Source organism: Sturnira hondurensis, unplaced genomic scaffold, assembly GCF_014824575.4.
Source record: "Sturnira hondurensis isolate 20B ecotype Veracruz unplaced genomic scaffold, ASM1482457v3 Scaffold0010428, whole genome shotgun sequence".
NCBI classification, from domain to species: domain Eukaryota; kingdom Metazoa; phylum Chordata; class Mammalia; order Chiroptera; family Phyllostomidae; genus Sturnira; species Sturnira hondurensis.
The window spans coordinates 808,921-825,862 of record NW_028083059.1 but is presented as its reverse complement, the minus strand read 5'-3'; the positions used below and the strand labels follow the sequence as shown (position 1 = coordinate 825,862).

Here is a 16,942-nt window from a genome sequence, read left to right as displayed (position 1 = left end):
AGGTATGAAGGGTCTCCAGCACAGAAGACGATCCCCGCCATGTAAAGCAATGATGAAACAGGCCTCTTGCTAACCTTTAAAGAATAAAGGAACATAGCAGTTAAAGAGGATGAATTTGCCCAAAGCCCCACACTTCAAGTTTACTAGTTGTGGACTAAATCATGAACTATTTGAGAAGAACTCTGTGTATAAACTGTGGCACTACCAGTCACTAAATCAATTCCAATATGAAAAATTCAACATTTCTCTTTCAGAAATAAACTCTGACAAAGTGTGGGTATTTTGGAGAACATAAAAAATGAATAGTGGAAGGAAGCTATGGTACAGGTCTTGCCTGAAGAAATGCACCATTCTCTTGCATTAATTTTTCTCCAAAAGAAAAAAGGTAATGTATTAACCCTCTGAATACCATCCAAATCGATTTATGGTGCCGTAGGAAAATAATGCTACCTCACCATCTGGTGATGGGTATAGAGTTCACAGTTAATCCTCGGCTCACTGCAGTGGAGACAGTGGCGACCAACAGCGTGGTGGGCTGGCTTTAAAGTCAGCGAGAACAGGGTGCAGTCCAGGCACACTGACACTTTTTATTAGCACCGATTAGCCACGTTATGGAAGACAGCAACGACATCTTCTTCGCAGGGTTTCGGGGATTAAATGAGACCCGGTGTGGAAGGCTCAGCTCAGTGCTTGGCAGAGAGCAACCTCCGATGGACATTAGCTACTAGTATCTTCTAAGAAAAAAAGTCTGAAAAACTGAGTCTTTCTTCAGCTTCTTCTTGTCTAGTTTTAAGTGCCATTCCTCTGATCATTTTTCTGGCTTCCTGCTCCTGCCACCCCCTGTGCGTAAATGGACCTTGCATATCACCAGTCATAGCTGTTTATCATATTTATTCGATATGTGCTTATTCAGGTCTTTGTCATTCTTTCCAATATCTGTTTTACTCCAGACACTTTAAGCTCCGTTTGCAGGAACTAGCCACTAGGTCTAGCTTTTTGGTGAATCCTCAGTACCCGAGACAGAGTATACTATAAGCACTTAGCATGTATTTGTTGAATGGCAATAATTATTAATAATCATTTCAAGCTGAATTTTTTACCACTTAGGTTAAGAAAAAGGAAACCTGTGGTTGGTGCATTTGAAGTAACTAAAATAACCCAAAAGGAAAGTGCAAGGCTTGGAGAGAGGTTTAGTGAGAAGAATAAGGGGTTTGAGGAGGCGGGTAGGGAGTAGAGTAGTTTCTTCCTCTAGATTTGATTTGGGGCATGTGGAAGGGTGTAAACCATGTGTGAGTCCGCGCATTTACCAGGCACACACAAGCGTCCAATGGTGGTTCGAACAGCAGTGTCTTCACCGTGAATACAATTGCCGTGTGTTCTATAGTCTCCGACTTGGAAGAGGCCATAGTGGTCGTCATATCCTATGTTCCACTTTAAAGATGAAACCGAGCGCAGCAAACGCAATGATTCTTTACCGGTAGAGCTGGGCCCAGACTTCAAGTTAGCGGATTTCCAGACCGCATCCGAAGGGTCACTAGTGCCTTTAAAAATAATCACTGCTGCTTTAATAGCATCAGCACCTGTTGTTTCAGCTTCCGCAAGAGAGAAGCTATTAATTTCTCTTCCATCAAAGCTGAATTTCTGGTCTGTCTGAACCTTGTTTTCTTCTAACTGCAGCTGTCTGCACCACTAAGAGTCGGACAGGCCTCTCTGCTTGAATCCAATAAATCGCCACGCCCAAATAAAGAGAAGAAAAAAAAGTGATACAAATCGTGCAGACAGTGGCTGATTTGCAACGTCTTTCTACAACTCTCTTCATACCACCTTGGAGAAGCCTGGGGCCCAACAGAGGAAGCCTGGCATGTGAACCCTGCCACCAACATTGCAGTTCTGTTGCGATCAGGACATCAGCTTCTGGAAGTGGAGAGAGACAGTTCATCTGAGTGGCAACTTCACTGTCTGCAAAATGTAAAATAACTATAGTCCATCTTGGGGAGGTTTTGATTATCAAACCGAATATTGAATGCCAGAGATCTTCAGTAAGCAAGTTTAGTTTTTAGTTTTTAGATCTTTAGTTTGCTTTTGTTATCATTATTGTTATCGTGGTAGCAAGGCCTGCCTAGGCTGTGTAAGTTGTGTTTGCTCTCGCGCCTCCTCTAGCCTGCAGCCCACTGCAGCGTCCACACGGTTCTCTTCCACTTCAGTCCGAAGGCGAAGGGCTCGGGAGTCCCGAGATGTCCAGGGGTGGGAGGGAAGCCCGCGCAGCACGCATGCGCCCCCGAGCTGCCACCAGCCCCTCATAAGAGCGCAGCACAGCGGCTCGGCCAGCGGAGTCGGAGCTGGCTCGGTGCCGGGCGTGGCGTGAGTGTGCAGGCGGCTACCGTGCTCCGCTTCTTCAGTATCCCGGAGGACTGAAACTTCTGGGGGAGGCACCCATCGGTGCGCACCTCCCGAGGGCGCAGCGGCCCAGCGGAGAGAGAGAGAAGCGGACAGGCCCGGCGCCCGTGGGAGCGAGCGGCAGCGGGAGAGGAGGAGGGGGAAGCCGGTTCCAGCCGCTTGCTTGGACCGCGCTCGCAGCCGCTACCGCCACTACCTCCTTCAGCCGGACGGGCTCCTGGGACTGGGGCTGCAGCGCGCCAGCCCTTCGCCCGCGTCCTGGACGGGTGCGTGAGCTGGGAGGATTGGCCACCAGTCCCAGGTCCCGGAGCTTTGAGGCTGCACCCGCTGGGCTGCCGGGACGACGTGGCCGGAGCCATGGGGACCGAGTTCGGAGCTAAGCTGGCTGAGCGCAGCCGGCTGCTGCACTTGCTGCCGGGAGTTCTGTGCGCTCTGCCTGCCTGCTTGGCCCCTTCTCACCACCCGAGAGAGGAATAAAGGGAGAGATTCTCTGACTGGTGCGCGGGATCCTGAGACTCAAACCTTGTGGCAGTGCCCTGGCTCCACGTCCTAAGGGGCGTTCTCAACGGGAGGGATCGTCCCTCGGGGATGCACCAGGAGGGTCCTTTCGCTGGTGTAGACTCCAGGAGATTTGGGGAGGCAGCTCCGCAGGCCCTCTGAGTCTGCACCTGAGTTCCATCAGTGCGGGCACACTCTCAAAGTCTGCCCCTTCCGGACCTGGCCATCCCCTGGAAGAGTGAGGGGATGGCTTAGGAGCCTTCTGACCTGGCAGTCCGGCGCCGTAGGCTCCAGGACGTTGCGGCAGAGAGCAGTGGCCTGCGCAGACAACGCCTCGGAAAAAACACTCAGTAAAAAGGTCCTGGCCTGAGCACCACTGGGACCCGGGTCTCGGAGGCCACGATTTACCCAGAGCCTGTACTGCGCCCTCGGGAGAAGCGCCACCCGTGCCCCAGGGTGCCATGTGGGGCAGACGGTGCCGGTCCGCCTCCTCCTGGATCGCCACTTCACTCCTGCAGCTGCTGCTGGCCGCACTGCTGGCTGCGGGGGCGCTGGCTAGCGGCGAGTACTGCCACGGCTGGCTGGACGCGCAGGGCGTCTGGCGCATCGGCTTCCAGTGCCCCGAGCGCTTCGACGGTGGCGACGCCACCATCTGCTGCGGCAGCTGCACGTTGCGCTACTGCTGCTCCAGCGCGGAGGCTCGCCTTGACCAAGGCGGTTGCGACAACGACCGCCAGCAGGGCGCCAGCGAGCCGGGCCGGGCGGACAAAGACGGCTCAGACGGCTCGGCAGGTAGGAGGGCAGGCCCAGTGTGAGCGGGGTGGAAGGTTGGCTTCGCCTGGATGGCACCGACCTGGGGAAAGGACTAGGCAGGAGCCCTGAAGTTTCAGAAGTGTCTTGGACCAGGAGGTAGTGCCTGCATTCTGCCCCAGCCATTATTGTGTGCGAATTGAGGCTGACCGTCCCGGGCCTCAGTTTCCCTACTCGTCAGCTAAAGAATGGTTTGGCTTGGATTTCTCCCCAAAAACCACATGTGTAAGACAGGGTGGGCCACAGATAGCTCTTCTTCCAGCTCAAGGAAAGGCCTTTGGGGTCCCTCCCATGTGTTCTGTCTCCAGAGGTCTGACTTCTACCAAGGGTTAGTGTCTCTGGGTGGCCGAAATCATGGACCTTGGCAGGGGCACTTCTGTGAAGGCTCCTCAGAAGGAAGGCAGCTTCTCAGGGCTTCCAGTGGGTGATGCAATTTACTAGACCGCTCCACCTCTCCCCCGCCAGGCTTGGGCCTCTCTGGTTTCTGGACAGTTGTTAGCATGTTGGGCTTGGTAGGTGTGACATCCGAGCTATGCCCAATGTAGTTCTTTGTGGCTTTGGTTTTTTAAATTATATTTGCAAATTGCCAAAGCTGGAGTCGGAAAAATAAACAAGTCCATGCAAGAATTTGATAGATTCCACTCCCTCCACTCTTCACTAACCTCCCAGACGGCCTTCCTCCAGGGCCCACAACAATGTATGTGTGTTTGGGAGGGAGGATTTAGGTTGGTGTAGGGGTAGAGGTCAGATGGCCAGCATGTCACGGAGAGGGCACCTCCTCTTTTTTCTGCGGCGGGTTATGTTAGGGACAGGACTGTTTACCAGCACAAGGAACCCAGGCTCTGAGCTACCTGACTTGGCACTGAGTGGCATCTGTTTATGAAAACTGGCTTCTGCTGGTAAGAAGCAGCTCTTTTCAGAGCTGGTGCCTTTGTAGTCAAGCATTTTATTAGCAGGCTACTCCTGTTGCTCCATTACCTTGGATCCGAAGAGAGGAGAACAGGGTAATTCCAGAAAAGGGGCCATCTTAAAATGCAAGCTCAGCATTGCAGGGTGCATGGCTGTGGAATAAAGCCTTGAGAAATGAGCCAAAGACAGACTGCTGCTTCCATGTGACAGCTAAGTTGCGCTCACTAGTGGCCTCTAAAAAGTTAGGCTGGCTGTGCACTGATCAGTAGGCAGCAGACTTCTCATGACACCGTGTGATGAGCGTGGGTGCCTTCTTCACCCTACTTTGAAGTCCTCTTTTTCCTGAAAATTCTGTTTCTCTCACTTATCTTCTGCAGTCAACAAGGACGAGAGACCTAATTAAGCAGTGCCGAGGGCTTAGAGAAGCACTACAGTCTTTGCCCCTGTGTAGTTATTTGTGCTTCCAATTAAAAATGCTGGAAAGAGATAGTGATTTCTCCCCAGAATTCATTCTGTGGACTTAGGCTGCTTTCAGGTAGTCTTTGCTATAATGTTTGGGAATTTTTAAACTGTTATTTACTTACCTCTTGATGGCATGTTTAGGACTGGCATCCTAATTCGGACGATGAAGTGTTTTAGCATGCGGGTGGGAAAGCCTGCGTCCCCGGCTCTGGTCGCTGCAGTGAGCCTGAAGTTGCCATGTAATGAGAGCCGGCCTACTGTCAGAGAGCCAGCTGTGCTGTGAACTGTGGCAAGTGTTTCTACCTGCTGAAGGGACCCTGTGTATAAGCAATAGTATCCACTCTGTCCAGCACTGGTGATTAAGGAAACCTTTAAATGTCAGCTTTGGTTAAACACTTATAAAGTGTATTTTACTTATAAGGCATTACTTCTGCATGACTTCATGTGCTACTATATTCTAAAAACACTGACTCCAGGGGACAGGCCAGGGCCTCCTCAGAGCTGTGGAAGGAGGGCTGGGCTCCTTGTGGAGGCTCCGCCCTGCTCCGCTGAGCAGGCACTGCTGTGCCAAGACCAGCAAGACAGTCCCTGTCCTGATGTGTTTTCCACCAAGTGGTTAAGGGCATGCTCAGGAAGACATCAAAAAGTAGGTTCTCGGGAATCTCTGGGGCAGTTCTGCAGAAGGGCTCCCAGGCATTCTGCAGGCTCCTTCTTCCTGCTTCTCTGCCTCCACCTCAGCTGGTGTATCTTATCCAGCGTCTGGAAGCCCCGTGCTGCTATCCCTGTGGCTCCCACAGAAAACAGTCTTAAAGTAAAATAATATAAAATTGGAGTTCGCCACCACTTTTAGTAAAGTTGCTGTTTTTATCTTTTATGGGTTTATTTTTCTGAATAAACTTCACTTGTGAAGTACAGTGCCCATTGCTTGATGCTCTGTGGGCTTTCCCTGTAGCTCCTCACACCGGAGCCAGCGTCTGAACTCCAGCGTCTGAACAGCCTCTGAGTGACTGTTCCACCTCAGCCCTGCTGGGCCTGCCTGGCGCTTCCCAGCTCACTGTGAGCCTCTCTCCTTCCTGGAGCAGATGTCTTGTTGCTCCCAACATGCATTCTCCCCAGTTGCCTTGTTCCATGCTGACCCGCTGCCTGGAATAACTTCCCTGCACGCAAGTCACTTCCCTTTTCCTCCATTCACTGTCCCCGGATAGGCCCACGCCCCTAACCCTCACCAGACTCAGCAAGGCCAGTGTGTGGAGTTTTTCTTACCCGTCTTTGACCTCTGTGGCTTTCCAAGACTCTTATTGGAAACGGTCATGGCTAGAGTCTGATCTAAGTTTTTGAGTTATTTGCCTCTGGAAATAAAGACTTGCTGCAATAAAATATGGTAAAAGGAGTTTGCAAGAAATGTAAGTAACTTGCTGTGGGGAAAAAAGCCTTTTAAGTCATTTCTACTTGTTTCTGTGTAGATCCCACAACTATCTGACTTAAGTTTGGACAGTTCAGTACGTGTAAGGATTTTAGAAAAGTATTAAAACATAAAACACGGGTTTTTGCTACATTGGGTATTTGCCTCAATCTGTGCAGTTGGGGAGTCTAGCTGTAAATATGAACAGTTTTGCTCTGGGGGCGGGGCTGCCTGTGGGGCCCTCACTCCTTTCCGGAGCAACTCAGTAAAGGACAGTGCATATCATCGGCCGCTAGTGAGCGTACAAATCGGCCAAGCCTGCTCGGTGTGACTGCCGCTCCTTGGTGGTCTCCACGGCCAAGGACCGCCTTTTACTGCGTATTTATAGCAAATCATAACGTTATGCTTTTGTCCCCCAGTCCCCATCTACGTGCCATTTCTCATCGTTGGGTCCGTGTTTGTCGCCTTCATCATCTTGGGGTCACTCGTGGCCGCCTGTTGCTGCAGATGCCTCCGGCCCAAGCAGGAGCCCCAGCAGAGCCGGGCCCCCGGGGGGAACCGCTTGATGGAGACCATCCCCATGATCCCCAGCGCCAGCACTTCCCGGGGCTCCTCCTCCCGCCAGTCCAGCACAGCTGCCAGCTCCAGCTCCAGCGCCAACTCTGGAGCCCGGGCGCCCCCGACGAGGTCACAGACCAACTGTTGCTTGCCCGAGGGGACCATGAACAATGTGTATGTCAACATGCCCACGAATTTCTCTGTGCTGAACTGTCAGCAAGCCACCCAAATCGTGCCCCATCAAGGGCAGTACCTGCATCCCCCGTATGTGGGGTACACGGTACAGCACGACTCGGTGCCCATGACTCCTGTGCCGCCTTTCATGGATGGCCTGCAGACAGGCTACAGGCAGATCCAGGCCCCCTTCCCTCACACTAACAGCGAACAGAAGATGTACCCAGCCGTGACCGTGTGACTCAAGGTGCCAGCCGGGTTCCGTGACGAGACCCAGGACAGCAGGGAGGCTATGGACTGTCAAGGATTCTCAGAGTGGATGTCTGTCACCGCGGTGGTGTTCACGGCGCAGTCCTTTCGGAGAGCTTCACTTAGCCCAAACTGTATGACAGTGGCTCCCTCGGAATGAGCTTTTTTGGACATGATTCATCCCAGTGCATGACTGAGTTAGGTGGGTGTCACCTGGAGATGCCCGTGTTGTTACTGATGGTTGTGTGACAAATGCTTGAGTTCTTAAGTGCCCTTGAGGTATGTATGGCTGTCAAAAGAATTTTGTAAACAAATAGATTAAGGGTTTTTATTATGTTATTGTTGTCATTATTTCTTTCCTGTTTTTTACTGAACCAGGTCAGAATACCTGTCTCTTCCCTTTTCCCAGGGTAAGTTTTATATAAGCATCCAAGGTTTGGGGGAAGGTGCTGAGAACACTATTATCAAAGAAAATCTGGTTTGAACTCTGTGAGATTAGTCACTGATCTCAGTATGTCACAGGTGTTCTAATTTCATTGTAAAAAGATATATATATTGTCTATTTTTGTGCTTTTTGTCTAATTTGTGCTTTTTTTTAACCTCGTGTAGAGATCTTATTACAAAGTGATTTTCTACCTTAAAGAGATCCTGAAAGAAATTGTATAGTTACTTAACTAGGGACACCTCAGAACTCTGGGGTTTTAATCTTGAAGTAAGTGGGTGGCGCAGTAATAAAGCCATTCGTCCCTTTCTTGATTGTCCCATCCAATTTCCCAACTTTGCAGTGACATGGGAGAAGTCATTAGGTGTTTTTAATATTGAAATCATAAACCGTCAGCCTGCCACTTCTCCAGGTAATGTGTGGCTTGGCATCTCTTTCCGTCTGGTTTTCAGATCCCCACGGCGGCATCGGGCTGAGTGCAGGCCATTGCTGTTCTTAGAACCGGAGATGGGCATTTCTGCCTGGATCTGATAGAACACTCTCTTGTTTTCCCTATACCTATCAAAGAAATGCTTTACAGAGTTTGAGGAGAGCTTCTCAGCCATAATCCGAGCCTTAGGATGAAATTTAAACCACAAATATAATTTACTTTGCAAATCATAAGGCTTTTTATGCTCTCGTTATCAAAATGGTTTATTTTTCAGGCAATAGGGACTATTAAATTAAGAGAAAAGCTCGTCAAAGAGATATTGCCTTTCTCTCTCCACAAAATCAGTTCTTGTTTTTCTCTCTCTTTTAGCCCTCAGCAAGCACTGGATTCATTTACCAGTGTTCTGAGTGACGAAATTCAAGTGAATTTGTATATTGTTTACCTGTAAGAAATAAGTTTAAGTGTGTGCAAGTAAATTTCTAACTGCTAGCAAAACCAAGATTTGTATTTAAACCGTTATAAGGTTGGTGCTTTACATATTTATGTCAATATCTGTATCTCTCTTATCTACTCTACCTACCATCCATCTATCTACCCATCTATCTATTTGTCATCTGTCTCATGACTGAATAATGTAAAGTCATTGTTGGCAATTGGTATCAACAGGGGTAATCAAACTTTTTTAATAACCAAAGGCAGGAGAAAATCATTTTACTTAATAAATATTTTATAGTATGAATTCCTAGGGGAGTTTTTTTTTTAAAATTTTCATTCTACTTGGTAATCTTAGATGGTCTGTTAATAAACCTGTTCCTACAGTAAGATTGCTCAACATTATAATTATTGTTTTCTAGAACCAAGAGTCTACCTTTAGAAGCAGTTAAGTTTAATCCGGGAAGTTTATGTGTGTACTCTATGAGTCAGCGGCACTATTTTATGTGTTCCATGAAAATGCCAACAACACAAAAGAGACTTCTTTGGGGATCCTATTGTCAGGCTACATTGTCTTTGATGGTGGGATTCTGGCTTATCTAAGGAAGTAGAATTCCTAGAAGATTGGAGGTGAAAGGGACCTTAGAGATCACCAGCACAGGGATACGTTTTCAATAAGGAGCCACAGAGTAAACATTTTAGGCTTTGCGGGGCCTTGCAGTCTCTAGCGGCTACTCAGTTCAGATGCTGCCTGCAGAAGCCGCTATAACCCAATGAGCAGCTTGGGGTCTCGTAAAACCTGATTGATAAACGCTGAAATTTACTTCCATACAGTTTTCGCACGTCACAAAGTATTCTATTTTTATTATTTATTTGTCCTTTCAAAATGTAAAATTCAGCCTAAACTCCAGGGCTGTAAAAACAGATAGTCGGCCTGATTTGCCATCGGGCCATATTTGGCCAATCCCTGATCCCGTTCCTCCTTCCCGGGTTCATGTGTCTCTCTGCGACGTTCTGGACGGCTTCTTCAAAAATACACGGGCGAGGATGCTAATGTAAGGGAGTGCTTGCTTCTCTCGTACAAGACTGTCCAAGTTTTCCTCTTTTTCTATGTGGTAATTAAATATCACGATGAAAGCGAAAACACACTTTTTTAAAATTTATTTATCTTTAGAGGGGAAGGAAAGGAGAGGAGGAAAGAAATATCAATGTATGGTTGCCTCTCGTGAGTCCCCTGCTGGAAACCGCCTGCAACCCAGCCATGTGCCCTGACTGGGAATCGAACCGCGATCATGTGGTTCACAGGCCCGCACTCAGTCCACTGAGCTACACCAGCCAGGGCTCAAAAACACACTTTAATAAATGACATGTATTTTTCACTTGCTCCTGCTTGGTCTTTCCCAACATGTAACATCATTGGATATATCCTCATACCTTTTCAAGTTTGGTAAAAACTACAGTGATTTAGCAGTTAAAGTAAGACATTTCAAATACCTGGTTTATTTCTGTCTTTCCCACTGTCATGAAATCAGAACCTATAAGGTGTAATGTACACTCAGTAGAAATACATTAAGATCTTTTGCAAATAAAAAGGAGCACTTACAGGCAGGAAAGCAGTTTGCTGCTGCACATTTTCTTCTATATCTAAAACTTCTATGCTGGTTAATGAGAGTTCCGGGGGAATCCTGTATCACTGTGTGTAGGAAATAAAAATGTGTTGGTTTTGAGGAAGAAGAAATTAACCAGCTTTTTATGTCCATGTAAGAGCCTGAAACACATATCTCCTATCATTTCCTATGCAGCTGGAAAAGTTAAAATTTAACAATAATATCAACATCCAAAGTGGCGAGAAGACCATTAAGACACTAGCGTTTGAATTGAGCATATTTACTTTGCAAAACTCACCTTCCACTTCTGAATACATTCTTAGGTGATTGCCAAATGAAATATTTCATCTATGAAATTAACTGTGAGCTCATTTTTAAGAAAAGAATCACAGATGTATTTAATGAATTCCATGGCTGATATTTTCTTGTTTTGTTACCCATTAAGATTTAAGCTGCCTTTGGAAACATGTTCTGAGGAAACTATGAAGGTTAGAATGAAGTTGGCAAGGCAAGGCAAGGCAGATATTCATAAATCAAGGGACACAAGAGAAAAGAGTTTAGATGGCACTAAAATTGGGATCCGAAAGAGTTTGGAATAAAAGTTCTTTTCAGTTTGGCTCTTATCTGTGATGCTGCTCACATGTAGTCCCTTTTTTCTCAGAGGCTTCGTCTGTTTCCTACAAATTTACAGTGGTCTTTTGCTCATAGTTTCCGTCTCCTCACACATATCCTCAGTGGTTCGTTAAAGTGGTTTAAATTATGAACACACTTGTTTTTAGTTGCTTAAGCTTCCTAAATGCTAAAAAAAAATATGCTTGTTTCTTTTTCACGAACATTAGAATGGAAACTTCTCATTCGAGTAGCCTGGTCTTCCTCTAGTCTGCCAGAATGGCATTATTAAGTTGTGTAATGTGTATTTTACCCCCTGGTCCAATGCCCACCTCTGCTCAGCGGATGCGCTTGCGGGGAGCTGGTCAGAATCCAGGATAGGCAAACGGAAATCAGACCGACCCTGTCCGTCATTAAGATGGAAAGCTCAGGCACCTGCCAGCCTGAATGGATTTGCTAAGTTCCTGCTAAGTAAATAATGGATCGACACTAATGGACTTTAGTGAACTTACATTAGTGAACTTTAGTGACATTACATTAGGGACATTAGTGAACTTTCTAGGACTTAAAAAAATGTGATTACTTTCCCAATTTTGCTTATTTCCCCTGCCTCTTAAGTAGCAGAAAAATCAAAGTGTCTGAGGAAGCTGCGAAATCTTGAGCGGAGGACTCTCAACACAGAGTGGGTGGTGGCAGTGGCTTTAAAAACTCAGGCGAGTTCCTGGGAGCCCCAAGCAGGTCTGGACCTGGCCACCAGGTAAGGCTCACCCTATGTGCTCCACTTACAGAGTCCTGTTTCTTTAACAGGAGAAGTGTAAATGTTACAAGGAGGACTAATTCATGCATATACCTGAGAACACCATTTCTTATTGTTCTACTTAATCCTCCTTTTCCTCCCCTTGCTTACATGGTAGTCTCTGGAACACTTCTATCCTGCTCTCTCTCTAAGAGCCAGAGATCACCATTTTCATTCAGCCCATTCGTTCTAAAACTCTCACATAAAAAATGTCTGCTTTCTAAATTTGTTGTAAACAAACCGTGAATTGTGATTGATCCAAGTGCCTTTCAGGGGTTGAGTAAATGAAGATGACAAACATTGTTAGAAATTATGAAATTTCCCCCGAAATTATGGCAATACTCTAGGTAAATGTGTTTTAGTGCATTGATTTGCATTTGCTTTTCTTTACCTTCTGTTCTTCTGGATGGACTGACTTATTAGTGACAAATGGAAAAATAAAACCCTGGACAGTTACTCCTGTCCAAGATGTTAGATATTTTTGAATATTAATTATAATTTCACAGCACCATGACAGAATCACTGTGAGACACAATTCAAAGTGTTGTGTAGAGAGTTGGTTGGGAGGGTCATTTTGCTTTTCACACTTAAGTTTTCAGAATGCTTTCCACATACTTAAAATGGAAGGTCCTTGACTTAAATCAAGAACAAGAAATTCAAAATTAATGCTTTTAAATCAACTTTTTAAGTGAGAGACAATTAAAGGGGTAAAAAAATTATGATGGCAGCCTTAAGACTGATTTTAAACATAAAACTTGTATCTTTAAAAACAATTTTTTAATTGTTGTTCAATTACAGTTGTCTTCATTTTCCTTGTTGGTCCCCACTCCCTGCCCCATCCGTCTCTGCCTCCCACCCTTGAACCTACCCCCCTTGGCTTTGTTCAGGGGTCCTTTATTCAGGCTCCTTGATGACCCCGCCCCTATTTTCCCCTGTTACCCCTTCCCTGCTGCCCTCTGGGTACTGTCAGTTTGTTCTTTATTTCCATGTCTCTGGTTTTATTTTGCTTGCTTGTTAGTTTTGTTAATTCGGTTCTGCTTATAGGTGAGATCATAAAATTCTATCTTCATTTTGACTGTCTTGAAGTGTAGGTTTTTTCCATTTAGAAAAATTATACGTTCTATGAGACATTATTTACTCAGCAGATATAACAGTTGTAGAAGACAGATCGCCATCTGCAACGTGTATATAAATCACGACATGTGTGTAGACATACGTGTGCAGAATGATCACAGGAGAATTTGAAACAAATAACTTACTACATGAGGCTATCTCACCCAAAACCCTCTTCTCCATTGCTGACTGATTTTTTTAAAAAACTGGAGCTTGTTGTCAGGGCTCAGCTTTCCTTGTCTCATTGTAACTGGTTCTATTGTAGATCCTCGGAAGCTGGACGGACTTGGGTTAGAGCCCATTTTTGCCACTGAAGGCGCGGTCTTCATCATGCTTTCATGTCTCTGAGCCTCAGCGTGCTCTCTGTCGAAGGGTTGGTGTGGGGACAAAGGATATGGCACAGCACAGAGCTAGGGGTATCCAACAGGTTTTTATAACAGACATATAATTTAACTTTTCAGATATTTTTAACCTGTCCAATATAGAGAAATACATAAATTATATTGACAAAATATGTCAAACATATATAGCTCCTTATGTCAGAACTAGCTTAGGAGAGTTTCCTTATTTTTGTTTCAATAACTACCATATTTTGCCATTTATAATGTGTATCCACATTTTTGGCCCAAAATTTCAGGAAAAGAATCTTTTCATTTTAATTTTTAAATCAATTTTTTATTTATATGTAAAACCAATTATTGTATCGCCTTAATCTCATCTCCTTAATTTTTTACTCCCAGGGCATTATTTTGCATATGGTATTGTTATTGCTTTCTAGAGTTACATTTATAATGCATACGCATAAATAAAATAATTTAAAACACTTATATAGATATGGAATTAGTACTACCATGTGTAATGTGCATCCTTATTTTTCCCTCAAAAATTTGGGGGAAAAGTACACATTATACACTGTCAAATATTGTAATCAGTTTCACCTAGGTTGGCTTAAATCTCTTGTGTTTTAGGTTTGCTCAAGAGACATGTACAGAAATGGCCTTTTCTGACCCTTGAATCAATACCCCTGTGTAAAGCCCTAAGTAGCCTGTCTTGTTTCTCTGTACTGTTGCTTTGTAAAGTCACAGGATTCTCTCCTCCTTGTAGCTCTACTAGGTTTGGCTATTCCTACTGAACCTTCCTAGTCTGCCCCTTGGCACCTCTATGAACCATTTGGGTTCCAGTAAGGATCATAGACTGGGTTACTTTGTTTGAATTGTCCACTGATTTATAACCTACACACAATAGAGCACACAAATCTTACATGAGCAGCTTGATAAACCATTACCCAGATGAAGAGAAAGAATCTTATTGATATAACTCCCTTCAAAGATAAGTGCTTTCCTGATCTCTGTCATCATAGATTAGCTTTGCCTGGTTTTGAACTTCATACCCATGGAATCACACAGTGTATACTCGTTTGTGTCTGGCTTCTTTCATTCAATGTTATGACTAATGTTAAAGGAAGCAGGAGTTTGTTCCTTTTTCTTGCTGTGTATTATTCCACCACATGGATCTTGGAAGATGGCGACACAGTAGGAGGGAGCAGATTCCACTTCCCCCTACACATGGGAGAAAAACTTGGGTGATCTATGAAGGAACAGAGCAAACAGCCAACAGTACCGCAGCATATATGAAAATAAGAGACCAGAAACTGTAGAGAACACTGAAAAATCAGACGGTAAGGAGACTGCTGCAGGACAATAAGTCCCAGGGACCAGTGTGGGGACAGGGGGACTGCAGCCTCAGGGCTGGCAGCCAGCACCTCCACTGGGTCTATCACAGACTCCTTGGGAGTGGCGGACCTGCCACAGAGTCCTTGGGAGAGAACCGAGTCAACTGTTCCCTCCCTCCCTGGCTGAGCAGGGTTTGAGCAGCACCAGGAGAGACCTGGTTGCTTGAAGATGCAGAGAGGGGAATAAGGACAAAGAGGACAACACACAAGGGCTGTGATCATCCACATAGTCTATGGTTGTTGGATTAGGAGAGTTGAGAGCCCCTCAGAGAGCCCTGCAGTGTCATGCACTGACCCTGATAGTCACCAGTTTGGCTGGAGAATTGGGCTGTACTGAGTGGCAGGCTTGAGTAGGAGAAATTTCTCAAAAAGTAAAACTGTTCGGGGGATTCTCTGGTGACAGCTGCTGGGCCTAATTCCCACCCAGCCAGGCAGCAATCTCAAGGTTGCAGTGAAGTCTCTGTGTTTCCCCATAGCACTGGGAAGTGTTCACGTCCAAGCCTATAGGACCAGGCAGCCTGGCCGGCTGAGCGCAGGCCCGCACCCCAGCCCACAGCAATACCCCTGGGGCAAGGAGTGCTCTGAAGAGGACCTGGATCCCCTGCATGGGGTGCTGGGGAGAGGCACCAGACTAGCTCTTGGGAGAGTGCTCTCAGGACTGGCTGAGTACACATCAGGAAGGGAAAAAGACTGCACCAATCACCCCTCAACCTGCTGCAGCCAGCAAGACCAGGAAAACTGGTTTGGCCAGTTTGAAACCAACAAGAGGTTTTTTTTTTTTTTGTTTGTTTGTTTACTTGTTTGTTTGTTCTTATGTAATCTTTTATTTTTTATTTTTTTATCTTTCAGTACTCTTTTCCTTTCTTTCTTTCTTTCTTTCTTTCTTGTTTTATTCCTTCTTCATTTCTTTCCAATCTTATCTCTTCTTCCTCCCTTCTTCTGCCCTTTTTTTTTTACCCACAAGAGACACAAAAAACTTGGAACTGTGAAAGGACCAAAGTTATACCCAAAGAGGGAGAATCCCAAAAGTTGAGATAGTGAGACAAATTTCACTTTGCTATTGCAGAGAAACTATAAGTTACTGCATATTTGTATTAGTATTATGTTTTATTATTCTTATATCTTTTATTTTAATAGTATTTTTGTACTACTCTTCTTTCTGTATAGTCTTCTTTGCTTGGCTCGTTGTATTGTATGATTTGACAGGTTTTCCCTTTTCTCTCCTCCACAGTGTATTGCTAATTTGCTATCCTTCATATCACTTGTATTCCTTTAGCACACTACTCAAGTAGTGTGCTACTTGAGTAGTGTGCTAAAGTTCCATACCCCCATTCATGTTATCCAGATCACATAGATTCTGTCATATGATTGTTGCTCTAATATTATTGTAAATAATAGCTGTTCTATACAATTGTAAATACTTCACATCACCCCACCTGGATCTTAGCCCACTTCACAGTTTCCTGAACTCTATTACTGTAGTGGTTAACTCTATTCTCTCACACACTACACCTATTTACTATCCTTTACTCTCACCTTACCTCAGAATCTGACCTCCCACAACCTCACTGCTTTCTAGATCCAACTCACAATCCTTCTCTCCCCAACAAGAGCCTTGTCTTCTTTCCATTCTTTCTTAAAAGTGGCTAGTTGGGTTGAAGATCACGGTTAACACTATACATAACCAAAGGATCTCCTATCTCTTCTCTACTGGCTGCTACTGTAAATATCACAGAATACTCTCCTGCTGTCATAAACCACTTTGCCTTCCCCTCCAGCTGATCACAGAAAAAGAATAGGTGGAAGCAGTGAACACCAGGACACCCACTGGAAGAGGAAACCCAACAACAAAGGAACCACCAACAGATAACAACAGAAGAAGGTGAAGGAGAGAGTGGAAATCACACAAACCTCAAACCAGGACCTATCTGGAAATACAACTAAATAGTGGAGAAATTACCCAGTACAAACAACTGAACAAGAGCAAAAGAAAATCCTCAAAACCTTATACACATAAAAGGACTAGCTTCAACACAACCTGCCCTCACCAGCACAACAAATTACAAGAGGTGGTGGACTGAGTGACCATCAGTTAAACAGCTGGTGGGAAGGACCTACAAAAGAAAGATCCCAAAACAATCAAAACTCAAAGACAAACACAGAGCCCACTTAAAGGACAGCCCAAGACCAGCGAGCTTTGGAGATCAAGGAGACTACACCACTGATCCCACAGGTATTCTACCACAGAAGTTCACACCATAAACCCAGGAAGTCAGAACAGATAAATTTAAGAAGCTGAGGCTGACAAGAGTCTCACAAACA

The 16,942-nt window shown here is 45.5% G+C and overlaps 1 protein-coding gene across 1 annotated transcript; it reads left to right on the top strand.

The window, feature by feature from the left end:
• The first annotated feature begins 1,143 nt into the window (after window positions 1–1,143).
• SHISA2 (shisa family member 2) lies at window positions 1,144–9,273 on the top strand. The gene is made up of 2 exons (XM_037058858.1): window positions 1,144–3,687; window positions 6,898–9,273. The coding sequence occupies exons 1-2, from the start codon at window positions 3,357–3,359 to the stop codon at window positions 7,449–7,451; spliced, it is 885 nt and encodes a 294-aa protein (XP_036914753.1). The 5' UTR covers window positions 1,144–3,356; the 3' UTR covers window positions 7,452–9,273.
• The last annotated feature ends 7,669 nt before the right edge of the window (window positions 9,274–16,942 follow it).